Source organism: Melozone crissalis, unplaced genomic scaffold (assembly GCF_028551555.1).
Source record: "Melozone crissalis strain CALT ecotype California unplaced genomic scaffold, PUWL_Pcris_2 ptg000014l_1, whole genome shotgun sequence".
In the NCBI taxonomy this organism is placed as follows: Eukaryota; Metazoa; Chordata; class Aves; order Passeriformes; family Passerellidae; genus Melozone; species Melozone crissalis.
In genome coordinates this window covers 2618988-2642414 of record NW_026535792.1, presented here as the reverse complement: position 1 = coordinate 2642414, position 23427 = coordinate 2618988, and the positions used below count along the sequence as shown (strand labels likewise).

At 48.6% G+C, this 23427-nt stretch overlaps 2 protein-coding genes across 4 annotated transcripts; one reads left to right on the top strand and one right to left on the bottom strand.

Annotated features, from left to right (window-relative positions):
- The first annotated feature begins 9168 nt into the window (after positions 1 to 9168).
- Positions 9169 to 17599, top strand: LOC128935073 (gonadotropin-releasing hormone II receptor-like). Of its 3 annotated transcripts, XR_008482914.1 has the most exons (5): positions 9169 to 9541; positions 10756 to 11268; positions 11534 to 11735; positions 12009 to 12838; positions 13553 to 17599. XR_008482914.1 is itself a non-coding variant. In XM_054273084.1 (4 exons), exons 2-4 carry the CDS (start codon positions 10762 to 10764, stop codon positions 12413 to 12415), a joined length of 1116 nt encoding a protein of 371 aa, XP_054129059.1. In that variant the 5' UTR covers positions 9169 to 9541; positions 10759 to 10761; the 3' UTR covers positions 12416 to 17599. The 3 variants fall into 3 exon arrangements, 2 of the variants coding, with proteins under 2 accessions (XP_054129059.1, XP_054129058.1); XM_054273084.1 differs by having other exon boundaries at positions 10759 to 11268; positions 12009 to 17599; XM_054273083.1 differs by having other exon boundaries at positions 12009 to 17599.
- A 179-nt stretch (positions 17600 to 17778) lies between these two features.
- Positions 17779 to 23062, bottom strand: PARP16 (poly(ADP-ribose) polymerase family member 16). Its single transcript, XM_054273087.1, has 6 exons — positions 22871 to 23062; positions 21840 to 21977; positions 20847 to 21053; positions 19601 to 19772; positions 19111 to 19252; positions 17779 to 18489 (listed from the first exon to the last, which is right to left on the bottom strand). The coding sequence occupies exons 1-6, from the start codon at positions 23060 to 23062 to the stop codon at positions 18345 to 18347; spliced, it is 996 nt and encodes a 331-aa protein (XP_054129062.1). The 3' UTR covers positions 17779 to 18344.
- Positions 23063 to 23427: the final 365 nt, after the last annotated feature.

Below are 23427 nucleotides of genomic sequence, written 5' to 3'. Positions count from 1 at the left end.
GCACATGGATTTGCCCCATTTTGCAGGTGTGGGCTCAGCTGGGCACCATTCCCTGCACTGCCTGCCCACCTCTGCCCTTGTGCTGGCTCTGGCAGGGATCAGATGAGGATGCTGTGGGGATGTGAGGATGTGGGACAAAGCCATTGGGATTGGTTTGAACACTCAGGGTAGCACAGAGCTGCAGAGGCAGGACCATCCTTGTAAATAAATGTGACTGCGTCTCAAGCCATGGGGAGATCTAGAAATGACCCCTAACCAGAGTTTCTTGCTTGCCCCAGTCTGGCTTCAGCCTTCCAGGCTTTTCCTCCCTCTGCAGCCACATTTTTTTCATGTAACTTGTAGAAAGTGTCTGTGGACACAGGGCTCCTGGGTGTTGACAAAGCACATGGCCTGGTGCAAGTGACTGCCACCCATGCATGCAGCCCTGGAGCCACTGGACTGCAGATGGTTGCTGCAGGAATGTGGTGTGAAAGCATGGGCTGTATGTGTCAGGAGCAACCCCCAAAAGATGGGCATGGGTGTTGGGGGGTCAGTGGTGTCCCAAGCTGCCTCCTAGTAATCCTTGTCAGCCCTGCTGCCAGAGGGAGTGGTGCAGGAGGAACACAGATCAAGATGTCACATAAAAAATAATCAGCAGTGACCTACACCAGCTCCTGTTTATGTTTACGAGGGAAAAGGAAAAAACACCTGAGGTGTGCCAAAAATGGCAGAATGTTTATATGGTGGACAGAGAGTGCCCAGTGAGCTGGAAGATCCAGACCTCTGACATAAGCATGAAGATCATCTCCGTTTCTCCTCTGTGATGAGGACAAGATGTGGGAAAGGTGCTGAGGCAAAGAGCAAGGAATTCATCTTCCCCAGATGAAACCTACCTCCCACCATGGCTGACCCACAGTAAGCCCATCACCAATGCCTTGGCAAGACATCTCCAGTCCCACCAGCTGCTTGCCTATATCCTGGCATCAATTTTTATGGGTCGCACTGCTGAGTAAGGAAATGTGCTGTTCTGCAAAAGGAATAAACTGTTATTCCTTACATTAGGGAAATGGGATGATAACTCTAACCCAGTTTGGGTGCAGGCATTTCTGCAGGGGATTTTGCAGCCTGCTCAGCATGGCTGTTTTCTTTCTAGCATGTCTCTTTCAAGACAAGCTCTGGAGACATGTGTGTGGCTTTAGGAGCAGGTCTGGGACCTGTGAGTCCATGCAAACCCCAAGCCTCTAGAACAGTTCATTTGCACAGTCTCTCTTGGCTTGACCATCTCTTGCTGCAGCTCCCACATGTGGCTGACTTTGGAGGGAACAGCATGAGAAGAGCCCCAGATGTTCCCAGTGCCGAGCACCACCAGCTCTGGGAGAGGCTTTCCGTCTTCCTAGAGGTGAACAATGGCCCAAGGCATGGGGTGGAGAGGACAAGTCAGGGGCTGCCCCATGCCTGGGGTGGTCTGCAGGGCTGTAGTACCTGTGGCCCGTGACAGGGATGCATCCCAGACCAAATTGCTCCTGTCTTTCTGCCCATCACCAGTGGCTTCAGCTGCCTAAGGCTGCTCCTTCCCATCAGATAACAGATCCACAGCCTCTTGGACTCATTCCCCTTCTGGATTAATGCTGGGGAGCCTACCCAAATCTCATGGTTTTTTTCCATGGTTTCATCACTGATGTGTAATGTCAAAGCCATAAGGTCTTTATGTGAATGCTGCCATGCTTTAATGCTGCCTCTGACCAGTGCTGAGGCTGGGGCAGTGTCAGAGGACTGTGACAGCAGATGGTGCCAGCAGCATCTCCCTCCCCACACTCCTTTGTGATTATATCCATAACTTTTCTTCTGTTCATCTATAAATCCAGGGGAAAGCTGGCTAGTAATGCTCATCCTGGTTCTTCATGCCTCCCACCATTTCTAGTACAGCATGGGCAGAGTGGCCATCTCCAAAAGCCAACTGTACCATGCCAGGGGGATAGCAGGGTTGGAGGGGCTGCTCTCAGAGCTGCATGTGGAATTTGCAGGCTGTGGGGTGTGCAAAATGCTCTGTGGGCCCCATAAATGCTCTTTTGGGCCAAGGCCATGCCTAATTCCCTGCTGGCTGCCCTCGTCCTCCCTCCCTGCGCCCTCCCCACTCCGCCAAAGGGAGCTGACGGTTATTTTCCCCTGCTGCATGTTTCTGGGCTTGCTTCTGTTTACGGAGATGGGAGTTAAAATAACTGATTGATGACTTTGTTCCATCCCAAACACTTTGGGGAAGTTTGCGTGGTTTAGAAGGGAGAGTTGGGAGCTGGGATTTCATTAAGCACTTGGCTCCCGGCGCTTCTCCAGCCATGCTCCAGGGGTGGCTAATGTTGTTTTTTAAATCCTGTTTTGCTATCCCAGGAGCCGGAGCAGCGATTTCCATGGTTTGTAGGAGAACTTGGAGATGTGGCAGGTCCCTGAGGTTCCCTGTGAGCTCTGAAACACCAGCAAACCTCGCAGCCACCACAATATTGTTTCACTTAAGCCCTCCTCCACCGCTTCATCAGCACAAAATTGCACTCCAGCTGCCTAAAATCTTTGGAAAAGAGCCAAAAAAATGAATTACTGGAATTTGTTTTCATTGTGTGGATGAGGATTTACAGGCTATGACTGGGAGAGAAGGAGTGAGTGGTCCTTTTTCCCCTCTGGAAGGATTTGCTTGGGAGCTAAAAATTCTACTGGGGCTCAGTAGTGCTCAGCTCCATAAACATCATTTATGGAACAGATACAAAAGGCAGCACACAGTGGGGACACCAGGAGAGCCAGGATCCAGGGAAGGACTGATTTTAGCTCTGGAGCTCAGGAAGGTTTTTTCTGCAGTGGTGAAAGAGCCAGGACTGAGGAGACAGTAAGTGCCTGTGCTGGTTGTGGGGTCCGTTCCACGGGGTAAGCCCCCACATATCTGCTGGCACCAGCACAACACAACTGACTCCTGACACGTAAAAGAGTGCCCTCTGTCCATGATCCCATCTGTAAAAGAAAAGGGCTTTTGCTAGTGCTTTTTCAGGGCATATTTGCTGCTGGAGTGCCCAGGGACTGTCACCTTCCACCCTGCTGCACACAAATAGACCCACGTACCCTGGGGAGGGATTCACTGCTCACTGGGATGTCCTGGGCTGCAGAAGGGTCCCACTGGTATTTCCCTCCTATGGCCATGGCCATATCTGCTGTCTCTCCTTCCCATCAGAGCCTGGAGAGGCAGAAACCATGATGCTGTGAGAGCACCAGAAGTGCCTCAATAGTGAATCCTTTTTTAATTAAGCGTCTGAGCTGGGGAAATTAAGATAAGAATACTGACTCATTTAGAAACTCTCTTTGAGATGAGGAAGGCCATTATTTTCAAGCCCTCCATGAATAATGGATATCCCAGTCTCTCCCTGGAGCTTTAACTACTCAGGGACACTTGCAGGGCAGCACCATGGTGTGGGGAACATCCTGCCCACAGATGTGGCAGGGCCTGAGCTATTGCACAACCTCTGATCAATGATCTAAAAGCAGTCCCAGGATGGGAACAGGCGTGAATGGGAATGTGGCCAGGTCCAAGCCAGGACAGCACCTCAATGGGGACATTTACACTGCAAAGGAAGGGCAGGAGCAGAACTCCAACCCACAGTCCACCACCTGTTTGCTTTAGCTCTGGACAGGGTTGGGTGGACAAAGACCATCCTGTGTCAAAGTCCATGTTGATTTGGGTAATTAATTTCTCCTGAAGAAATCCTTGATTTATTGCTCCTGTTTATGGGTATTGGCTTTGGGCTGGGATGCACTCCAGGCTGTGCACCCATGCTGGCATGGGGAGCAGCCTCCCACACATGGGATGGCGATCATGGTCTCATTTGTGCCTTTTCTTCCATATTCTTGCTGTAAACCAAGTTGAAATGGGCAGGTTTGCAGTGATTTACACCAGCAAAACATCAGCCAGTTTTTCCTAAAAACCAGCAAAATCCTGCCTGATCTATGAGTGTGCAGATCACACACTTGAGGCTTGATTGTTCCAGTTTGTCTTTATCCTATTTTGCAGGGATTGCACTGGCAGCACATTGGAGAGGTGTAGGCTGTGTAAGTCAGACCAGAGGCAACAGTGATGGCAGTGTAAGTGAAGCTTTGAGTTAAGAAGTGTTTTTTACTGTTTGGACGAGCCTCTACACGGGATGGACAGAAAGAGATGGAGCCATGAGGGCAGTGGGCACTCCTTGTTGAACCATGTGGGAATTTCTGTCAGGTTAATTTCTGCACTGAGCAATGTGGGGCCGTGCCCTGGGCTGGGGTAATCGGGGTTGATCCAGCCCCAGGTTTCAGCTCCAGAAGGGTTTGCCAGCATCCCCACTGGCAAAAGAGAGCATGGAAATGCCTCCCCTTCCTGGAGTGCCTGTGGTCATGGGGGCGACCGGAGATGTAAAGTATCTCATGACCTCATGCACTATGCCAAGGACATGCTTGGAAAAGCCGCTCTCTGCCGAGCTAATTGCAGCGCTGCTGGGATTCCCCCTGGAATACGTGGCCAGATCAGCTTTCGCTGCAGGGTAAATGTGTGTTTGCCGGGAGCACACCAGAGGCTTTGGTGGGGCCAAGAGCTGCTGGAGGAAGGCCTGGCAGCTCCTGGTGTGAACACCTTGTCCCATCTGAGACAAAAATTGCAGGGAGCAGATTGCAAACGCAGCATAGGAGATGAGCACTTCTGCAGAGAAGCGGCAGGAGCAACTTGAATGCTGGCTCCCAGAAACACTTCCCTGGGAAGCCAAATCTGCATGGGGGGAGATGGCAGCACTGATGCTCATCCTAAGGGACAATCACTGGCTTCCTGCAGCCCCATAGCTTGGCTGAGAGCAGATTTCTTGAGGGAGGGTAAAAGCAGATTTGGGGAGCAGAAATTATATCCCTCTGGCTCATCAAATTTAGCATTGATGGTATCTCTCCCCACCCAGAAACTGATCCTTTCCTAAAAGCATAGAGAAGGATCATGTGCTTGCATAAAGTTCATCCAGGAGTATCTTTAAGCTTTGAAAACTGCTTGGAGATATGGAGCTCATGAGAAAGAGGAGTCAGGGGAGGTGCTCCCTGCTTTTTGCTCCTGCAAGCCCTGTGTAACTGCCAAGGGTCCCACAGGGATGTCAGCTTTCCCCACATCTCACCTCTCCCCTAGTGCCACAAAGGAGAGCAGCTCTTGAATTTGGCCAATGTTTGGGAAGGAGCATCCAAAGGGAGCACCAAAATATGGCCTTGGGACACACAATCCTATTTGAGAGTTGGGAGGGAGGAGGATATTTGGAGCAATACTACGGACAGGTCCCACAAGGAATAAAAAAGCAGAGGATAAAAGAGGGCACAGAAGGCAAAGGCAAGGAGAGCCACTAAACCCTGTCCAAAAACAAGGGCAAAATTGTTCACTTCCATGGTTAGTCACAACGAAAACATTGGCATTTCATAATTTCTTCCAGCTCAAAAAAAATATCCCGCTAGGGCAGTGAGAGCCCTGACTGGGTCAGTGCATGCTGAAGCTGAAGGGGACCCATGGCCCCTCCGCTGACCCTGTGGGTGATTTTCTTGCTTTACTGGGGACTGGGGTACCAGGTGAAAGTTCCCAAATCATTTCCTCCCCAAATAAATTCCAGCCTGGGCAGGAAAGCAAAGCTGCTGTGGGGAAGCTCAGCTGAGTGGGACAGTGATGCACACACAACACCAGATTTTATCCCTTGGTGGTGAGCAGAAAGGGCTCGGCACCAGATCCCACCATGTTTCTTCAGGCTTGACCTCAGGATCTGGTCTGAGATGATAAATTCCATCCTCTTTCTTTTCCGGTTTAGAGATGAGGAGTGGGATGTTACTTAGGTTGACATGTCCTGGTGAAAGATGGAGGAAAGACCCTGAGAGCAGCTCTGAGTGGAAAGATGTAAATTTGGGGAATCACTGGGAATGATGCTCTGGACATCTGAGCTGAGCAGCATCAGGAGCACCAGCCTGGGGTATTAAAAGGTGGGAATTGCAGCAGGTTTGAGCACCTTTTTCCTGGTACCCCTGTCCCATGGTGTGAAACCCCCAAGAAGGGTTTTTATCAGTGAGGTTTTGATATACAAAGCTGAATCAGAAACAGAGCATTGTCTGACCAAGAAATGGTCTAAAGGCACAGTTTACCAAGTAATTGAGCCAGGAAGGCAGGACAGATCCCTCCCTCTGCTTTAAACACAGGTTTTTAGGAGGGGGATGGAGTGATCCAGATTATCCCCAGGAGGGGCAGCAATTACCATCCCTCCTTGGCAGGTTCAACAGAGCAGCCAGGGCTGGCTGAGCAGGCAGAATGAGGTGCTGGTTTATCCCTGGTGATCACTGGGCTTTGTGTCTCTGTCTTTTGCTGCAGAGATTTTGGGTGATGCCCTGTTTCAGACCTGTTTGTAACTTACAGCACAGTGGCACCGTGCTAATTTTTATGATGCTGTTATTTAATGAAAAGGCTGAAAACTGGGAGCTTCCCAATCGCTTGACTTGTGAACTTTGGGTAAGAAGAGAAGCTGTTCCAGAGGTGAGCTCATTTCTAACCCCGGGAAATGACTTCATGGACGCTGGTATTTACTCACAAAAACATTGCATGTCAGATGTCCCTGACTAGACTTTCTGTTTCGAGTCCAGTATGAGACAAAAATTTCCTTGGATGAGCTGCTCCTAAGACAATTCAAGGTTTGGAGAAGAAGAAGAATTGCAGGGGGGAAAAAAGAATCCCCAGCATTAAAACCACTCTGAAATCATGAGTTTTTTCTGAATAAGGGCAAGTTTTTGGGCACCCAGCCTGGCAGAAGCACCTGCCTGGGGAGAGGGTGTGGGTGATGAGTCCAGCAAAAGAATCTCTCATCCTCACCCCCCACAACAACCAGCAGCTGGAGTTTCTCTCAGAGAGGAAAATACAAGTTTTTCTCTTTGGGAATCCAAGCCCCCAGCAGTGATTTATCAGAAAAAACAGAAGCAAGTTCCCTGCCCTGTGTTTGCTATAGGTTAATGGCAATTATATCCCACACTGCTCTCTCTTGATGAGATAGATCCCAGTATATACAGGGTGTCTGATGGAAAAACACAGCACTTGCATTTTTATTCAAGGTTTGCTCATGCAGAAATTGTCCCTGGGACTGTATTACCCAGTGTGGTTCCTGATTTCTGTTTTTTCCAGCATCCTGGGATGATCCATGTGGATTTGGGGGGATCAGTCCTATTTGGAGACGTTGGGGGAAGCTCTGTCCCCTCACGACCCAGCACTGGATGGCAGCTCTGGGGATGTACTGGGGCAGCATCCCAAGAGGAGGAGATTTCGGGAAGAGCCAAGCTGGGATGTATGGAAACAAGCCCTGCCTGCCAGCACTGTTTCCTAATCCTGGACACCAAAACTCTCTGATCGTTAAACCAGTGTTCAGAGATTCGGCTGAAGGCTGCCATGCAGACAACATCCAAACTGACCTTTGAGGAGATGAGCAAAAGAAAAAAAGAGAGAAAACACAAGGGGGTTACTGTGCAAATGCTGGAGAAAAGCAGTCATTTCAATAAGGGACCCCACCCTTAAAATAAGACTTATTGCTAATGCATGCCCAGGACATTTCTGTGTGATGGTATGCTAAAAAAATCCTCTCCAAACAGGGACTAAAGGCTTTGTTGTGTCATGAGCAAGGCTTACAATTCCCAAGAAAAATCCTGTCCCTCTCTTGCATCATACAGCCAGGGATGGAGAGGACATTTCTAGACAAGAAGGCCATCGGCCAGGATGAAGGACAAACAGGGAATACATTCCTGACTTGCTACTTAATTGCTTTCATGCAGGTGCAAAGGGCTAAATGAAAGGGAAAATAAGGATGAGTGTGTGGGGCCTAATTAATCTCAGCTTTAAGCAAGAGCCTAATGTCAGGAGGAGGTGGCTGCTGGAACAAACAGGCTTCCACCCAACTTCTATGCAGATTTTGTGGTGTTTGTCCCCCAAGGGCCAGGCTCGTTTCCAAGGCACTGGTGGATGATGTCTCTGTCAGGTAAGGAGGTGATGGGGACAGTCCCATCCTATGTGGCAGGGCTGGCTGGTGCTCGCTGGCAGTGCCAGCAGGGTCTGCTTTCCTCTTTCCCCCTGTATGGAAAGCACTACAGATGCAGGAGTTGCCCTCTGTGGCTCTGAGTAGAGAGATTTCCTCCTGATCCCCTTTTGGCAGCTCCATGCAGAAGTAATGGAGAGTTTAGGGGATTCCTGGGCAAACATGGTCCAGTGCCTGCAGCACTGGTCTCAGGAGCTGGTTCCTCTGCCACACAAGTGGACTCTTAAACCCACAAAGGTTTAAGAATCAAATTGGAAAAGGGGAAAATATCTTTTCTGCTTGTGCCCAGGAATACTTCTGCCAGCACAGCAGCCTCAGAGATGGTGTAACCACCCTCAGAGTTCAGGCGTTTCCTCCTGAAATAAGTGGGAGTAGTTTTAATAATGGAAAACCTATTCCAGAAAGGGAATCTCCTCCACTTGGGGAACAATGCAGAGCCACCACTGCCAGCCCGGGATCTGCAGGGACCTGTATACCACGTACTCTTTAATTTAATAGCCTGGAAAATGTGAGGGTCTGTCTGCATGTTATTAAAGTCCCAGTGAAACCCCTGGGAGCGTGTTTGCCAGTGCTGGCCCCAGCAGGGCTTGGGGCTGTCCCTCTTTCACCCCCACAGCTCCAGAAGAGCAGGATGTCCTCAGTTTCCCTCCCTGTCCTCACATTGCACTTCATATTTTTTAAGCTCTTTTGAGCTCTTTGTCCCTCCCAAGGTCCTTCCCCTCTCACTGTGTTATGCTGCAAGACATACAGAAAGAACCAGATGGGAACTGATAGACTGCAGGGAAAAAAGTGTATTCATTAAAATGGCAAAATTAACCACATTTCCCCTTATTAATTCCCTCCTTGCAGCATTTCCAGTCCAAGCATGTACCTGTGATGCTTCCCTGGACCCGTGTGGTCCAGGAGCATCTCTGAGGTGCGTGTGTGCGCGTGTCTGCGAGTTTCTCGGTTGTCTGAGCAACGGGACGTTCATCACCAACTCCCAGGATAATTAACTCATTCTCCTGTATTTATAGCAAACCAGTACAGGGAGTGTTGGCACTTATCCCTGATAGAGCCACGTTTGGCCACAACGTTTTGAATTTTGGCTGTTTCTTGCATTACAGCAGCTTTGTCATCATCCCCGCTGCCTGCTCATTAAGTGGGCAGCTCATTAAGCTAACAAGGGCAGGGCTGATGGTGGCTGCCTGAGCCAGGCTGCCCATGGGTGCCTGCCTCGGTGTGCCCCACTCCTGGTTTGCAGGTGCAGGGAGTGTTTGCAGCAGCATTCCCATCTCCAGATGCCTGCATATGCCTGTGCTAACAGCAGCGTCGCTCCTGGCTTGCCTGCTGGCAAGGGGAGATTTTACTGCTTCAAGGTTTATTGCAGGGATCTGATGCAAGGAAACGTTGGAGCATCCTGACTCAGCACCGCAGCGGAGGGGGACCCGTGGGAAAGACACGGAGCATCTTCTCTCAGCATCAGGGCATGCGTATGCCAGGTATGCTCCCGTCAGCTGGGATAAATCCTGACCTGCTCTCGGATTTCTCGTTTCTTCCAGAGAATCAACTTGGTACTTTTTAGCTGTTCTTTCTTTTTGCTGCTTGTTTGTTCAGTTGGTCTGTGGGGAGGGAGGGGTGAAGGAAGCAAGGGGAAGGGGGCTCGGGGGGGTGGTGGGGCTGGAGGAGGGCTCATTGCAGCAAGGTGTTGTTGCAGAACTGGGGAGACAGATTTGATCTCTGCTGTTCCTGTTATTTGTACAAAGGTAAGGAATACTTTATTTTGGAATCAGCAAACAGGAAGGTGCTTGAAAGAGTAGGAGATGTGCTGTACCTGCAGCTGGGACTGTAAACAGCTTGTGACCACAGGAGCTGAAAGTGTCTGTGTCCTTAAAACGTGAGTTCTACTCAGGTAAAAAGGGCAATGAAATCAAGCATGGGGGACAACCACACTGCTCATCACTCCCCAGCCACCCCTGTTGTAGGGAGGGTTCTACCTTTCCCTCCTCCTGCTTTGCCTCCAGAAGGGAAAGGGACAGAGGTGTTGTGCTGGTGCTTCTTGGGTCCTGGGAAGGTCCAGCCTGCTAAATGCCACTGTGATCCTCTCCCAGGAGCCACTGTAAGACTCTGGACAGTGTGGGATGCCCCTTCTCCTGCCTGGTCACCCCCAGCTGCCCCTGCCCATGACCCCAGATCTGGCACTTGAAATGGAGGTAGATCATTAAGGTTTAACACACTAATGGGAAGGGCTGTGGGGTTTCTAAAAAGCTGAGCCCTGATTACAAACTCCCTTTGGAAGGACGTGTCCTTGAACCGAGCACAGCTGCCCCAGCACAGGCTCAGCCAGCTCTGGTATGACCTATTCCCAGCAGGATGCTGGCAGACAGTGACTGGTTCCATGGTACTGGCCACCACTCCTGCTTTCCCAGCTGCTCAGCCACCTTGCAAAGAGCTAAAAATATATGTCTGTGTGAGCAGTCGCTGTAGCTACAGCAGGGGTGAGCCAGAGAGGGTGGCCAGGCTGGGTCACCGTGGTGGGGGGGACTCGGTGATTTTGCAAAATGGGCAACACAGAGGGGACAGGATGGGACAAGATGGAATGGGACAGACTGCTGCTGGTACCTCCAGTGCAGATCCCACCATCTCCCCACTTTTGTTGAAGCTGCAGCACTACAGAGTCCCTAAGATGGGGTTCACTTTGCTGCTTGTGTTTCAGCAGGGGATGAGCAAGGAGCAGCTCCCTGCATCTCCCCACTGCCCCACCACACAGGAGGACACCAATGTCTCGGCCTCTGCGTACCCCCAGTACTGGGTGGAGCCCCGGTTCACCCCAGCAGCCAAGGTCCGTGTGATCATCACAGCCATCTTCTTCCTGCTGGCAGCAGGCAGCAATGCAGCCGTGCTGGGCAGCCTGCTGAGGAAGAGGAGGAAATCCCACGTGCAGCCGCTGATCCTCAGCCTGGCGCTGGCTGACCTGCTGGTGACGGTGATGGTGATGCCTCTGGATGCAGCATGGAACGTGACAGTGCAGTGGTATGGAGGGGACATCTCCTGCAAGATCCTCAACTTCCTCAAGCTCTTTGCTATGTACGCTGCTGCCCTGGTACTGGTGGTCATCAGCCTGGACCGGCACGCAGCCATCCTCCATCCCTTCTCCCGTGCTCACCGCCGCAACGGGATGCTGCTGCGTGCTGCCTGGGCTGGCAGCGTGCTCCTGGCTTTGCCCCAGGTAAAGTTCAGTGTCCTCCCCATGGAGTTTGCCCAGGCTGGGGTGGTTTTGGAAAAGGGCTTCTCCATCCCAACATCCCCAACCAGTCCATCCCAATCCATGGGCTCCACAGGCACCAGAATAAGGCATGAGTTCGGTGCCCAGAGCCTGTCTCCCGGTCTGACACCAGCAGGAAGGTGCTCTCCATGCACAGCCAGCAGCATCTCTAGGATGTGGTGATCTATTCCAAATTCTTTCTGAGCTTTTATTTGGTTCTCCATTTCAGCTTTTCCTCTTCCACCTGAACACAATCCCAGGAAGGAATTTCACCCAATGTGTTACTCATGGGAGCTTCCGAGCACACTGGGAGGAAACTGTCTACAACATGTTCACCTTCACCACCCTCTACATCACCCCCCTGAGCGTCATGATTGTCTGCTACATCCGGATCCTTTGGGAGATCAGTAAGCAGCTAAAGGTCAATAAAGGTAAGTAGATCCTAGCCCTTAAATGACTGAACTTCTCTATCCTGGAATTGCTGGGTGTGTCACAACATCCTTTGAAAGCTAAGAAGTTTTGCACAAACCAACTAAGAGGTTTTGCACACTTATTGACCCCAGCCCTTGCTGTCTTCTGCTTCCTGTGGGACATGGACCAGATTATGAGATGGTCTTCCCTCTCTGGCAGAAGCAGAGTCATGGATGGTTGTGTTGTTTTGGTTTTCCCCTATGTTCAACTATCTTTTTGACTCTCCTTGGCAGGTTTGACAAGAAATCAAAATGAACACATCTCCAAGGCACGCATGAAGACTCTCAAGATGACCATAGTGATTGTTGCCACCTTCATCATCTGCTGGACCCCTTACTATCTCCTGGGCTTATGGTACTGGTTCCAGCCAGCCATGATCCAGAAGATGCCGGAGTATGTCAACCACAGCTTCTTCCTCTTTGGCCTGCTGCACACCTGCACTGACCCTATCATTTATGGACTGTACACCCCTTCCTTTCGGGAGGATGTGCAGTTGTGTCTCAGGGGCATTGAAACAGCCATCACCAGGCAAAAGAGACACAAACCCATCTCAGCCTCAGAGAAGAACACCAAGGATGGTGCTGCAAATGGTGGGGTGGCATCAGGGGGTTCCAACGGGACAACTGTCAGCACGGTCTGATGAAGAGATATACCCACAAGGGGATGGCAAGCACAGCTTTGGGACTGTTTTGTCCTGTAAGACCATTTTGGAGACTGTCATGACAAGGTTCCCTACTCACCTTTAATGGGTGGGGGTTTCTGGCCAGCAACTGAGAATGTGTCTTCTTCCTGTACTCAGGGTGAAAAATTTGGGGGTATTTCTGGTCATTCTGCTGTATTCTGGCGGTGGTGTGACAACTAGAAAAACATGTACCTGACACATGCTCCAGCCCTGATTCTGGGATCAAGCTTCTCCACACTTCCAGCATCAACCTCTGGGAGGAAATTTACCATCTCCTCTGTGGCCCAGGTCATGTCTCTGGAGTGGCTGGTCTTCAAGTGCCCTTTGCACCTACACCCAGCTGTAGAGCTGCATGGATGGTGCCATCCTGAGCCTGCAAAGGTGTGATCACAGGCTTTTACTCTGTTTTCTTCACCCATTGTAGGAAAAGCTCTCTGGAAATTTCAGATCTTCTGACTCAGAACCTGCCTGGTTCTCCCATGGCTGTGTGACAAGCCCTGGGAAAGATCTAAATATCTGGAGGTTAACTAATGCAGGGGCATTCATACCCCAGGCATGGTGGGCAGGGAGGGAGTGCTGTGGGGATGGAGGGACTCAGGCAAGAGTGGTACAAAGAACCACAGCAGGGTGGGGTGAGGTTTCGTCTCTCTTTTGAAGAGAGCCAGAAGGGAAAACAGACCCTGCTACTGTTTTCTGATGTGACGGGGATGGTACAGACAGACAGACACATCATTACACAGCAGCTCTGTGGGCAAACCAGGAGAGAGAGTATTTGGGGTAATGAGAACCAGACCTGACACTGCCCCTTTCTGTCCCCATGTCCCAGAGCACAAGCTGGCAGGTTGCAGGCCACATGCAGGCCACATTTGCTTTGCCCCAAGCAGCACCAGCCCCTCAGCTCTGCCCCAGCCGAGCAGGTACCGCCACCCCACAGGTGTGTTCGAGGTGTCTCAATGATGGAAGGGATGGGATGCAGCTGGTAGGGCTCCACCAACACCTTTAGTGCCAGATGGAGGTAAATGAGGGCAAGGAGGACTTCTGGAGGGATCAGCTGAGCTGTGGTGAGTAACACGGGTTGTTTGCTTTCTACCATAGTGCCAAAAGTTGCTTGTGAAGGCAGAAGTCTCTTCTCTGGGTGTGGGTTGAAGAGATAAGGTTTTTTCAACTGTGTTGTCCTTTCCAGGTAATTAGAAATAGTGGATTATTTCTTTTTTTTCATTCTCTGATGGTTGTTATTAAATGTGGGGTTTGCTTTTGAAGAGAAATTCAGTTTTAAGCCAGGTGGGTTGTTGTTTTCTTAGTTTAGTTAAAGCTTTGGACAGCTCAGGAGCTCTGGACTTGGCAGGAGGCAGTTTCTTGGCTATTTTTGTGGCCACTGCAGCTTTGAATGAGCATCTGGACTTTATCAGGATGAAAGAGCTTTGTTTTAAAAACAACCCTTGTCTTGCTGTGGTTGCGTGTGTAGGGAGCTGGGAGATGTCTTCCCCTCTAGAAAACAAATCTCCTTTGGGCACTGAGGGGGCTTTTTCTCAACCCTGTTTCCAAGAGGTGTTGGCTCCCCCTCAGCCAGAAAGGATCTGCATTGGTCTCCCAGTTCACCAGCTAACAAATCATTGAAATTAGAGGGGTGGCAAGCTGGCTGAGCTGGCTGAGGCTGGGCAATGAGGGCACAGGAAGCCACAGTGCTTACAGTGATGCTGAACTGCACTTGGGTATCCAGCCCTTGCCCTTCTGGTACTAATTATTATTTATGCTAAACATGTAGCCCAAGGAGAAAAAAAAAATCAATTAGAACTGCAGGAGCCCAGACCAACTGGTGGGGACAAACATGAGCCATTTAGGAAGCATCCAAACTCCAATGAGATGCGTAATCGCAGTTTGGCTTTCCTGGGCTCGTTCTGCTCAAAGTTAATTACCCAATGCTAACAGAGCAGGGGGTGCCTGAAGCCAGACTGGCAAAAAAGGCTTCTTGTAAGGTGATGGGAATGGCTTGCACTAGGGGAAGCTAATTTATTCATCAGCACTCCTTTGGTCTCTTTTGTTTGTACTGCTGATGGGAGGCAGACCTTGAAGGTGCGTTAGTTTTCTGGCAAGCCTTGAATAAGTAGGAGAATGTCTTTAATCTACTGAAAATTGTCTTCATCCACTTTTTGCTGAGTGGGAGCAAACAGATACAACATTGCTCATACACGTCTCCTCTTGCCCAGCAACAGGAGAGCTCAGAGATCTTCTCTGAGGAGCAAGAAATACTTTTTTTTCCTTGTGGGAAGGATTTTACACCCCATGGGTACAGTGAAAAGGCAAAAGTGGGTTTGGCTTTAGGGGGACTCTGATCTTGCAATAATTTAGATTGGAAAACATCTCTATGAAGAGTAGGAAAATGGGAATTCTGGCAAGCATATGTACCTTAGTCCTTAGGGGAAGCCGGGCACATTCCTTGGGATTCTTGCAGGCACTCCAGTGCTGCTCCTTTTGCCCATCTCTTTCATACCTTCCCTCCTGTTGCTGATGTTCAAAGTGACATCTTGTGGAGTCTGGAATGTGGGCAAGGTGCCCAAAGTGACAGCTTTTATGAGAGAAGGAAAATGTCACTGGAAACGTGCGCTCCTGAGCCATGTGTCCACTGCATGCACCAAGGGGGAGCAAGCAGGTGAGCAGCACCTCCCTGGGGAAGCTGGGATCAGTCTGGGTCCTGCCAGAGGTGGGCCAAAGCCCAGGCCTGGTTTGTATATTCCTGCATTTCTGATTCTGCTTTTCTTGTATTTGCTCACACTTCAGAAAGCACAAGATTTTTGCATCACTTATTAGGAGCATGAATCCCCAAGTCTCGCTTTGCCCCCAGCCCAGGGGTGGTTCTGCTTTCTGTGGTGCTTCCTTCTCTCCCCCCACTGCCTCAAACCCTTTGTCTCCAACAGCACCTGCTCTTCTCCTCAGCTGGCTCCTGAAATCTCTGTATATAAATATATATAAAATAGAGAGAGAGAGAGAAAATACTTTTTATATTTATTATCTATTTATGCTTGTTGGAGGAAAATTCTCCCGCTTCCTCAAAACCTGCTCATTCCCACCAAGGAAACACCAGTTACCACACTTCTTGCAGTTCCAGGCAGGATCAGATTTGTCTAATTTGATAACAATTCCATAATATTCACCACAGTAATGTAATGAACATATTAATAAGAGCAGGTAGCTCTGTATTTTACAACTCCTCGACCTCACCCTGGGCCGCCTGCTTCAAACACAGCGGCCCTTTGTTCAAGAGGAAATTCTGATTCATTCCCTGTTAGTGTTTTTATAGCACTGTGCATGTTCAAAGAGCCACGCAAGTGGCTTAAGAGGCTAACACAAACCTTGGGTTAATTCATAATACTGTTAGTTACTCAGCACAATACCCACATTAATCCAGCTGACTGGCCCTCGCCACGTTGGGAAACACATGCTGAAATCAGCAGGGAGCTCCGAAAACAAGCGTGGGAGTAGGATATTAAGTATTTTGCCAGGCTGCTAGGTAGGATCTGAGCACCTTAAATGTATTTAAAATATTTTCCCACTGCTGTTGCCTCGCTCCACAGCTGTGGAGCTGAAGCAATGATGAGGCTGTGCCCAGAATCCCTGCAGGCCTGAGCATGAGGAATGGGGCTACAAGCTCTCCAAGGGATACTCCAGACACATCCATCAGCCCCCACCTGAAACCACCTCCTTTTTTGGGGTCTATTCAAACTGATCAAAGCAGAAAAAGCTGGTTTTGTTTTTTGTTTTTTTCTTTTTTTCCTTTGATACCTGCTGATTTCATTGCAGAGCTGGATGTGCGTGTCTGCCATGAGCCCCCACAATGCTTGCTCTCTGGGGACATAGCCTGGAACTATTATTACTTCTGCTTACTCTCAGAAACTTTCCTATGCAAAGAAACCCAAAGAAAAGAGTTTTAAATCCCTGCTGTGTTCTTTTCATCTGGCTCAGGAGCTCCCAGGTTTGTGCCTTTCCCTGCAGTGCAGCAGACAGCCATCCCACAACTGCTGCTCAACCTCCTCCTTTTCCAAAGGGCCCCAAACAGCTCATCTGTTCCAAAAGAAGGGTTTTTTTTTCAAACAAACCAGGCTTTTACAAAGCAGTACCCTTTAGTCAGCATAAAATACCTCCAGGTTTTCTGGCTGGCACATTATCTCCCCTAAACTTGTATATTTACATGGCACAACATTTAATATAACATGCTGAAGACAAAAATAGGCAAATATTCCCACGACCCCTTTGCACATCCCAAACCCCAAGTTTCTGCACTGAAATATCAAGGAGTAAACTATAAAGTAGTTGAACCTGTTGCACAATAAATTATTTGTTTATGTATATTTTAATTGCAAATCTCTGCTATAATTAGCACGGACACTTCTTGGGCTGAGGTGCTGCAGTGTCCTTTGACAGTGAGCATTATTAACAGGCTGTAAAAGGCAATGGGGAATTGGATTATAATGTTCTTGTTTTGCAAGCTGTATGGTGAATAAATAAATTTGTTCTGGCAGCAAAATTAACCGGGATAAATGTGTCTAGCTCCAGTCACCAAGAAGAGGGGTTGCTGTAAATGAACTTGTTCTCAGCCTTGAATTAAAAAACTTGATTACCAGGACATTATTTCTGGCAATTAGGTACCAGAACATCAGAAAAATAAGAGATTTTCTTTGAAATATTTAATGAGTAAGCTAGTAATCACATACTCATTTGCTGGAAATATGTGATGAGTTGGGGTTTTATTTGTGGTTAGGGTTCCCTGTGCAATGAAAATCTGCATATATCAAATCTACTAAAGGCTGGACTGTAAGACTGAACTGTGGCACTTATCTGACTTTTCTTTGCCTAGAATCCCTGGGTCTTCATGGGATTATACCATGCCCAGTCACTAATCAGAGGACAGTGCTTTGCTCCCTTTTCTGTTTCAGGCAGTTGTAGGTTGCTTTGCAAACACAACAAACAGCAAACACAGATGACTTGACAGGAGGGAGAGAGGAGAGAGCATTGCCCTGTGTATGTTGCATTACTAACTTGCACATTGTGTGTTCTCTAACAAATCCCCAGTTTGGTAAGAACAATCCTTATTCAGTATTGATGCTGAAAACCCTGGGTTTGTCTAATCTGCACAGTAAGCTAGGATAAGATAGATCACGGCTGAGACCACAAGCCTTGTAGATGTTTGTGCTGGTTTTGTCCAGGATACAATGAATTTTCCTCATAGCAGTGCAGTAACTATGTTTTGGATTTGTGCTTAGCTGCCAGCTGGGATTAAAACACAACAATGTTCTACAGAGGGGAAAAAAACATACTAGAAACCGTTTAAGTTCTTCCATTTGGCGGTTGTTTTATTTCTTGCTGATTTTTTTTCCTTACAATCATTATGCTCAAATATAAAAATTCCTGGCCAAAGTTAGTTTTAAAATTTTAAAAGTAATTCCATCTGCATTGATACATGCCAAACATCACTAGATTCAGTTTCTGAAAACACACTGATAAGACTCCCAAACAGGTTGCTTTGCCTGACATCCAGAAAAATCCTCCTTTCCAACTTGTGCAAACATACTTCAGCTTGACAGAAAATAAGTTACACCTGAGTGTTTCCATGCTTAGTTTTCATTAACCTTAAATAACCTTTTTTCCATGGACCCTTAACGATTGGCTCATGCTAAGCCGCACCACAGTGATCCTTTTCAGCTGTACTAGGCATCCTCATGAATCCCAGGAACACAGAAATAAGAATAATTGCAGAGATGCCATGAGGATTAATATATTGGTGACAGAAGTGGGCACCTTTATTTCCAGAGCTCTGGAAGAGAGGCAGTGCACTGCAGATCAGCTATTGTTAAGGCACGTGGTGAAATGAACAGTTTATCATCTCGCTGGTTCATCTCTCCGAGTCAAACATTCTGTGCCAGTAGTAGATGAAGGTTGGTGAGTTGCTGGCCCCTATCGCTATCAGCAACAGCAGGTACAGCATCATCATTACAGCAAAACGGTGGGTGTAGAACCAGGAAGATTCATTAGAAGGCCTGAAAGGGGAAAAGGGCATGAATTCTGTCAGAGATGCACAAATATCTTGGCAAAAAGTATTTCAGGCTTCATTATTTTAAGCAAATCCTATAAAAACGGAAAGTTGTTCCACAATCTCTGTAACTAAGGCAGCCTGATTTCCACCACATCCCTTTTCCTTAAGTCTCCGTGCACAATCCTGTCTTTTCTCCCCATGTTCACACCTTTCCCTGTGGTCTGGAGCTGTAGCTGCCTGGCCTGTAGACATGTGTTGAGTAGCTGAGTGAACACTGCCACTTAGGATAGATAAGGGCAGAGTTAAAACTGAGGCAGTTGTAAGAGGTGCACTCACCAGACATTCACTCTTGGATTCCTGCCACAAACAGATAATTAGACCTCTCAAAGACTCTAAGTGCTTACAGGTCTGGTAAAAAAAGCAAATTTAGCTGAGCCTGGGAATGTCAAAGAGCAAGACAGAGGCAACATGATTGTGTAAGACTTATTTCCATAGGAAACAGGCTACAAACAAATTCTGGAAGTGCAGTATATCTTTCTTGGTTGTTTTCTATTGTTTTTCAACAATGAGATTTGTTTATCTGGCTGTTGTAGCAGCTCATCCCTCTAGACAGCTGAACTCTTACCTCCTATGCTGCTTCTGTGAATACACTAGCAAGTATTTAACTCGTAAAAGCTGGTTGTTTGTGACAACAAAGTATTTCTGTGGTACGTCTCCCCCTTCGCTGTTTTTCACTCTTGCTCTTTTTCTGTCTATTTCTTCTGAATCTGAATTGGGAAAAGAAAAAAAATTGCAGAACTTCAAGTAACTGTAAAAAAAGTAAACAACCAACACCCCCATACACACCCCCCAGAAGAATGGGAATGAGATAACCAAAAATCTAGTCTTGGTATTCCCCTGAATCCCTCAGCATCCAAGAATAGAGTGAGAAGTTTGCTTGAGGCTATACCACTCCTAGTCATCCTTGGTATGGATGACATTATGGCCCAGACCAGGGTGACAAGGAGGTAAATCTCCCATCCAGTGCTCAAGGAGCCACTGATATTAACAGGGAAAGAAAAACAACATGAAGGACAGATGTAACTGCTACACAGTTATTACTGTGCTAGCCTCACCTTTCTTTTTCACCTGACACTTTACATCTGGGTGGTCAATGATCTCACAGACAGCCACACAGCTGAGGACAGAGCCCAGTGCACTTCGCTGCCAGCCGAGGCCGTGAGGGCTGTACAGCAGAGCCAGGCTCAGGTCACTGGTCAGATAGGTGCCTTCACCAAACAGAGACGTCTGAAACAGAGCAGAAATCCACCCTAAAATCATGTGCTGCAAACCTCAAACAACATACGAGTGTTCTTTCCTTTCAGACTGGCAGTTCTGCTCCTGAAGGTAAATTACGAAAGGCCTTTCTGACCCATGCTGGGCCTGCTCCATGCACTGTTTTTGTCCTGGCACAACTTCCTTGGGGTGGGGCTGCTGCCCTCTCCCATCCCTCAAATTAGCTGCTTGGCAGAGCACTTGGTGTGGACAGATTCATGCTTTCCCGGATTTGGGGTTAGTTTGCCAGCAAAAGTATTTTACATCAACATGACTGCACCGCTGTTAAAAGGCATTTCATCGATTTATTGAGACTGTCATCATTCAAGTAATCTAAACTCCCCAAACAAGACAAGGCTTTACTTCATTTAAATCCATGCTTTACTAGAAAAGAGGAAAGAACTTTTCAATTTGCCACACTGGCTAAAATTATTACTCCAGTAAGTCCATTGTACCCAGTAAACCATTACTCATTGAGAATGTGGGGAAAAAACACAATCCAGGTTGACTGGAATGTCAAGCAGGTGCTGTGTCAAAGCTGCCTCACAGCTGACACAAAAAGCCAGGAATCTCAACTTCCCTTCCACTGAAATCAGAAGAGGTGCAAATCCTGTGGGATGTCTCCTTGAACCAGACCATTTTAAGAAGGCTCCACTGGCAAGTAGCACCTGAAACTTTGCTGATCTGAATACAAGGCCAAGCAGAAAATCTCCACTATCCTCCGTCTCTGCAGACAGGCACTTCCCAGCTGCAGGCTGTCAGACAGGACAGGATTTTCAGAGGAATTACGCTTCCTTATAAAGAAGCAAAGGACAGTCATAATTTGTCACACTGGTGAAAAGGGTTTCATGCCACTTCCAGTTTTTACCCTCAGGCTGCACTAGAAAATCCAACACGGCCATCTGCGAAGGCCTACACTGAAATGAACACAGCAGAACAAGAGCATCAGCACATTTCATACCCCAAAAGGAATCTGGGCCTATTTTTAAAATGTGTCCCCAGCTGCAAGTGAGCAAGGGAAGATGGTGTCAATGGCAGGAGCCTCACCCTGTTCAAGTGGCAGTGCAGGCCGTGGTGCAGGATAGAATGGAAGTTCTCCAGGCGGCTCCCGTGGAAGGCGTAGATAAGGTCCCGCTCTCCCTTGGTCTCAGCAAACTTAGTGTTCATTTGATCACAGTACATGACCTCAAAGAGATAGTCTGGAGCAGGAACTGCAGCCCCAGACATCCCTGTGAGTTCCTGGATCTTCTCATACTTAAAAACAGGAAGGAATATCAATGTTGGTTTATGTGGTTAGATTACTCACTGGAAATTCTGCTTCCCGTCCCTTCATAGTGTTTAATGGATTCTGATTATGCTTTTCTGAGTTAGAATTCAACACTCTCACAATTCAGAAGGAGTAAGTGCACAGTAAAAATCCTGCCAGTTTCTTGCTATTGAAGTTAAATCCTTAATCTTGTCTTCAGAAAAAAAACCCCAAACCTGAATTGTAATTATGAATTAATTTATTATGCAAGGACAATATCACAATTCTGCTTTGGCTATTAAGACAATATATTCATCAGCTGATCTTGCAAGAGGAAAAAAACAAAAACAGAAGCTGTTTTCAGCTTGCTGCTAATCTCTACAACTATTTTGATCCCTGTTACAGAAGTGCCTGAGTGGCTCTGAACCTTTCCCTTTTTGGGGCAGAAGACAAGAGTTGTCTTTCTCAGTGACAAGCAGGACCCAGCTCCATGACACCCAAATTGGACTCTCTCAGCCTAAACCATGCATGTGCATGTTATGTTAGCTGCAGTAATCAACTACAATCACTGTCCATCATCAACTACTGACATTGGTAACTCTTTCTTCCAACCAGTGTTCCTGAAAATTTACTTTAAAACATCCCTCTCTGCATACAGAGAAGAATGGATTTATGTTCAGCTGTCAAGCTCTCACAATAACCAACTTAATTCTGGGAGGAGAAAATAGTGTCTGAAGAGCAAGTTTGCCTCAAAAGCCAAATTCTAATTTAGATTTTCAGAATTCAAAACTTACCTCCTGTTTCTTAGTACTTTGTATCATGAAGACTTTAGATGATAGAATCCAACTAAACAGCTCCCAGGTCCTTGTATCTGTATTTGGAACAGATTCCAGAAGCTCTTTGAGGCTTGGTAGAGCCTTGGTATCTGCAAGCTAACAACAGAGGCATTTAGCACAGGCTCCTTAGTGCCATTGCGATTAAACAGGGACCTCTAGTGAAAACGAAACAATATTTCACCCCAACCAACAGAAAAACAGGTTCTGTTCTGAGATATAAACATTTGTTTCCAGTTTGTGGGGAAGTTTGTCAATTGCTCTGAACGCAAATAGCAGGCAAGTTACAAACAGTGATATTTACCAACGCTATCTGTAGGGTTTGTACAGGAACAATGAGACGCACTCCTGAGAGAAAACAATGTATCACAGGGCAGCATGTGCAGTACACCTGACACAGGAGTGTTCAGGTCATGTAACATGCAAATCCTTCAATATGAATTTGAATGTAACGTTGGCAAGCTCTCATAACACTTCACGGAATATTAGAAACATTCAGGCTGGAAAACGCGTCTGAGATTACTGAGTCCAACCCTTAGCCTAACTTTGCCAAGCCCACCACTAAACCATTACCCCCAGTGCCACATCTACGTGTTTTCTGAACACCTCCAGGGATGGTGATTCCATCACTTCCCTGGGCAGTCTGTGCTAATGCCTAGCCACCCGTTCAGGGTAGAAATGTTCCCGAATCCTCAATCTTGAGCCGCTTGAGGCCGCTCCCTCGTCCTGTCGGCTCCCTACCTGTTACCTATGGCTTGTTACTTCATGTGCTGTCCACACCGGATCTGGGCGTTTCCCAGTGTGGGTTTATCGGTCAGAATCCCAAATACTCTTTTAAACCTGGATTTCTTGACTAGATAAACCTTTCATCCTGATTGATCCGTGACCCTTCGGCGCCGCTGCCCTCACCTCTGCGGGCAGCCTGTGCTCCCTATCGGGGGAGGTGCCCTGGCGCCTCGGGCAGCTGTCCCGGGCCGGCCCCCGGCACTCACCAGCCCCTCGAAGTCCTTGCTGTCGCCGCTGGCGTAGCGGCCCGGGAAGGGCCTCAGCGCCGAGTCGCGCTTGTAGCTCTGCAGCGCGGCGGCGAACAGGCTGCACCGCAGGTCGGCGGCCAGCGGGTCCCGCCGCGCCGCCTCCCTGGCGCCCAGGGCCACCTCGCCGGGGCCGGGGCCCGGTCCTGACATGCCCGGCGGGGGCTACCGAGCACCGGCCGCTCCGACAAGGCGGCAGCGCCCGCCCCGCCGGCGTCGCCCCTTCCGCCGCCGGGGCCGCGGCGTGGCCCCGCCGCCCCGCCCCGCAGCCGCCTCCGCCCGCCGCGCGCCGTTCCGGAGCCGCCGGTCGGTGCGCCTCCGGGAGCGAGGGCGGCGGGCGGTTGTGCCCCGTTACGAGGGGACGGAGGTCTGGGGGAATGGCCTTCGCCTCCGGTAGAGACAGGAGATTATTACAGAGGACAGTGGCATCTCCCCCTCAGGCAGAGGCCGGGAGAAGGTTCGTGGGGAGTAGCGCCTTCCCCCTCAGGCAGAGACCAGGAGCGGGGTTCAGGGAGCAG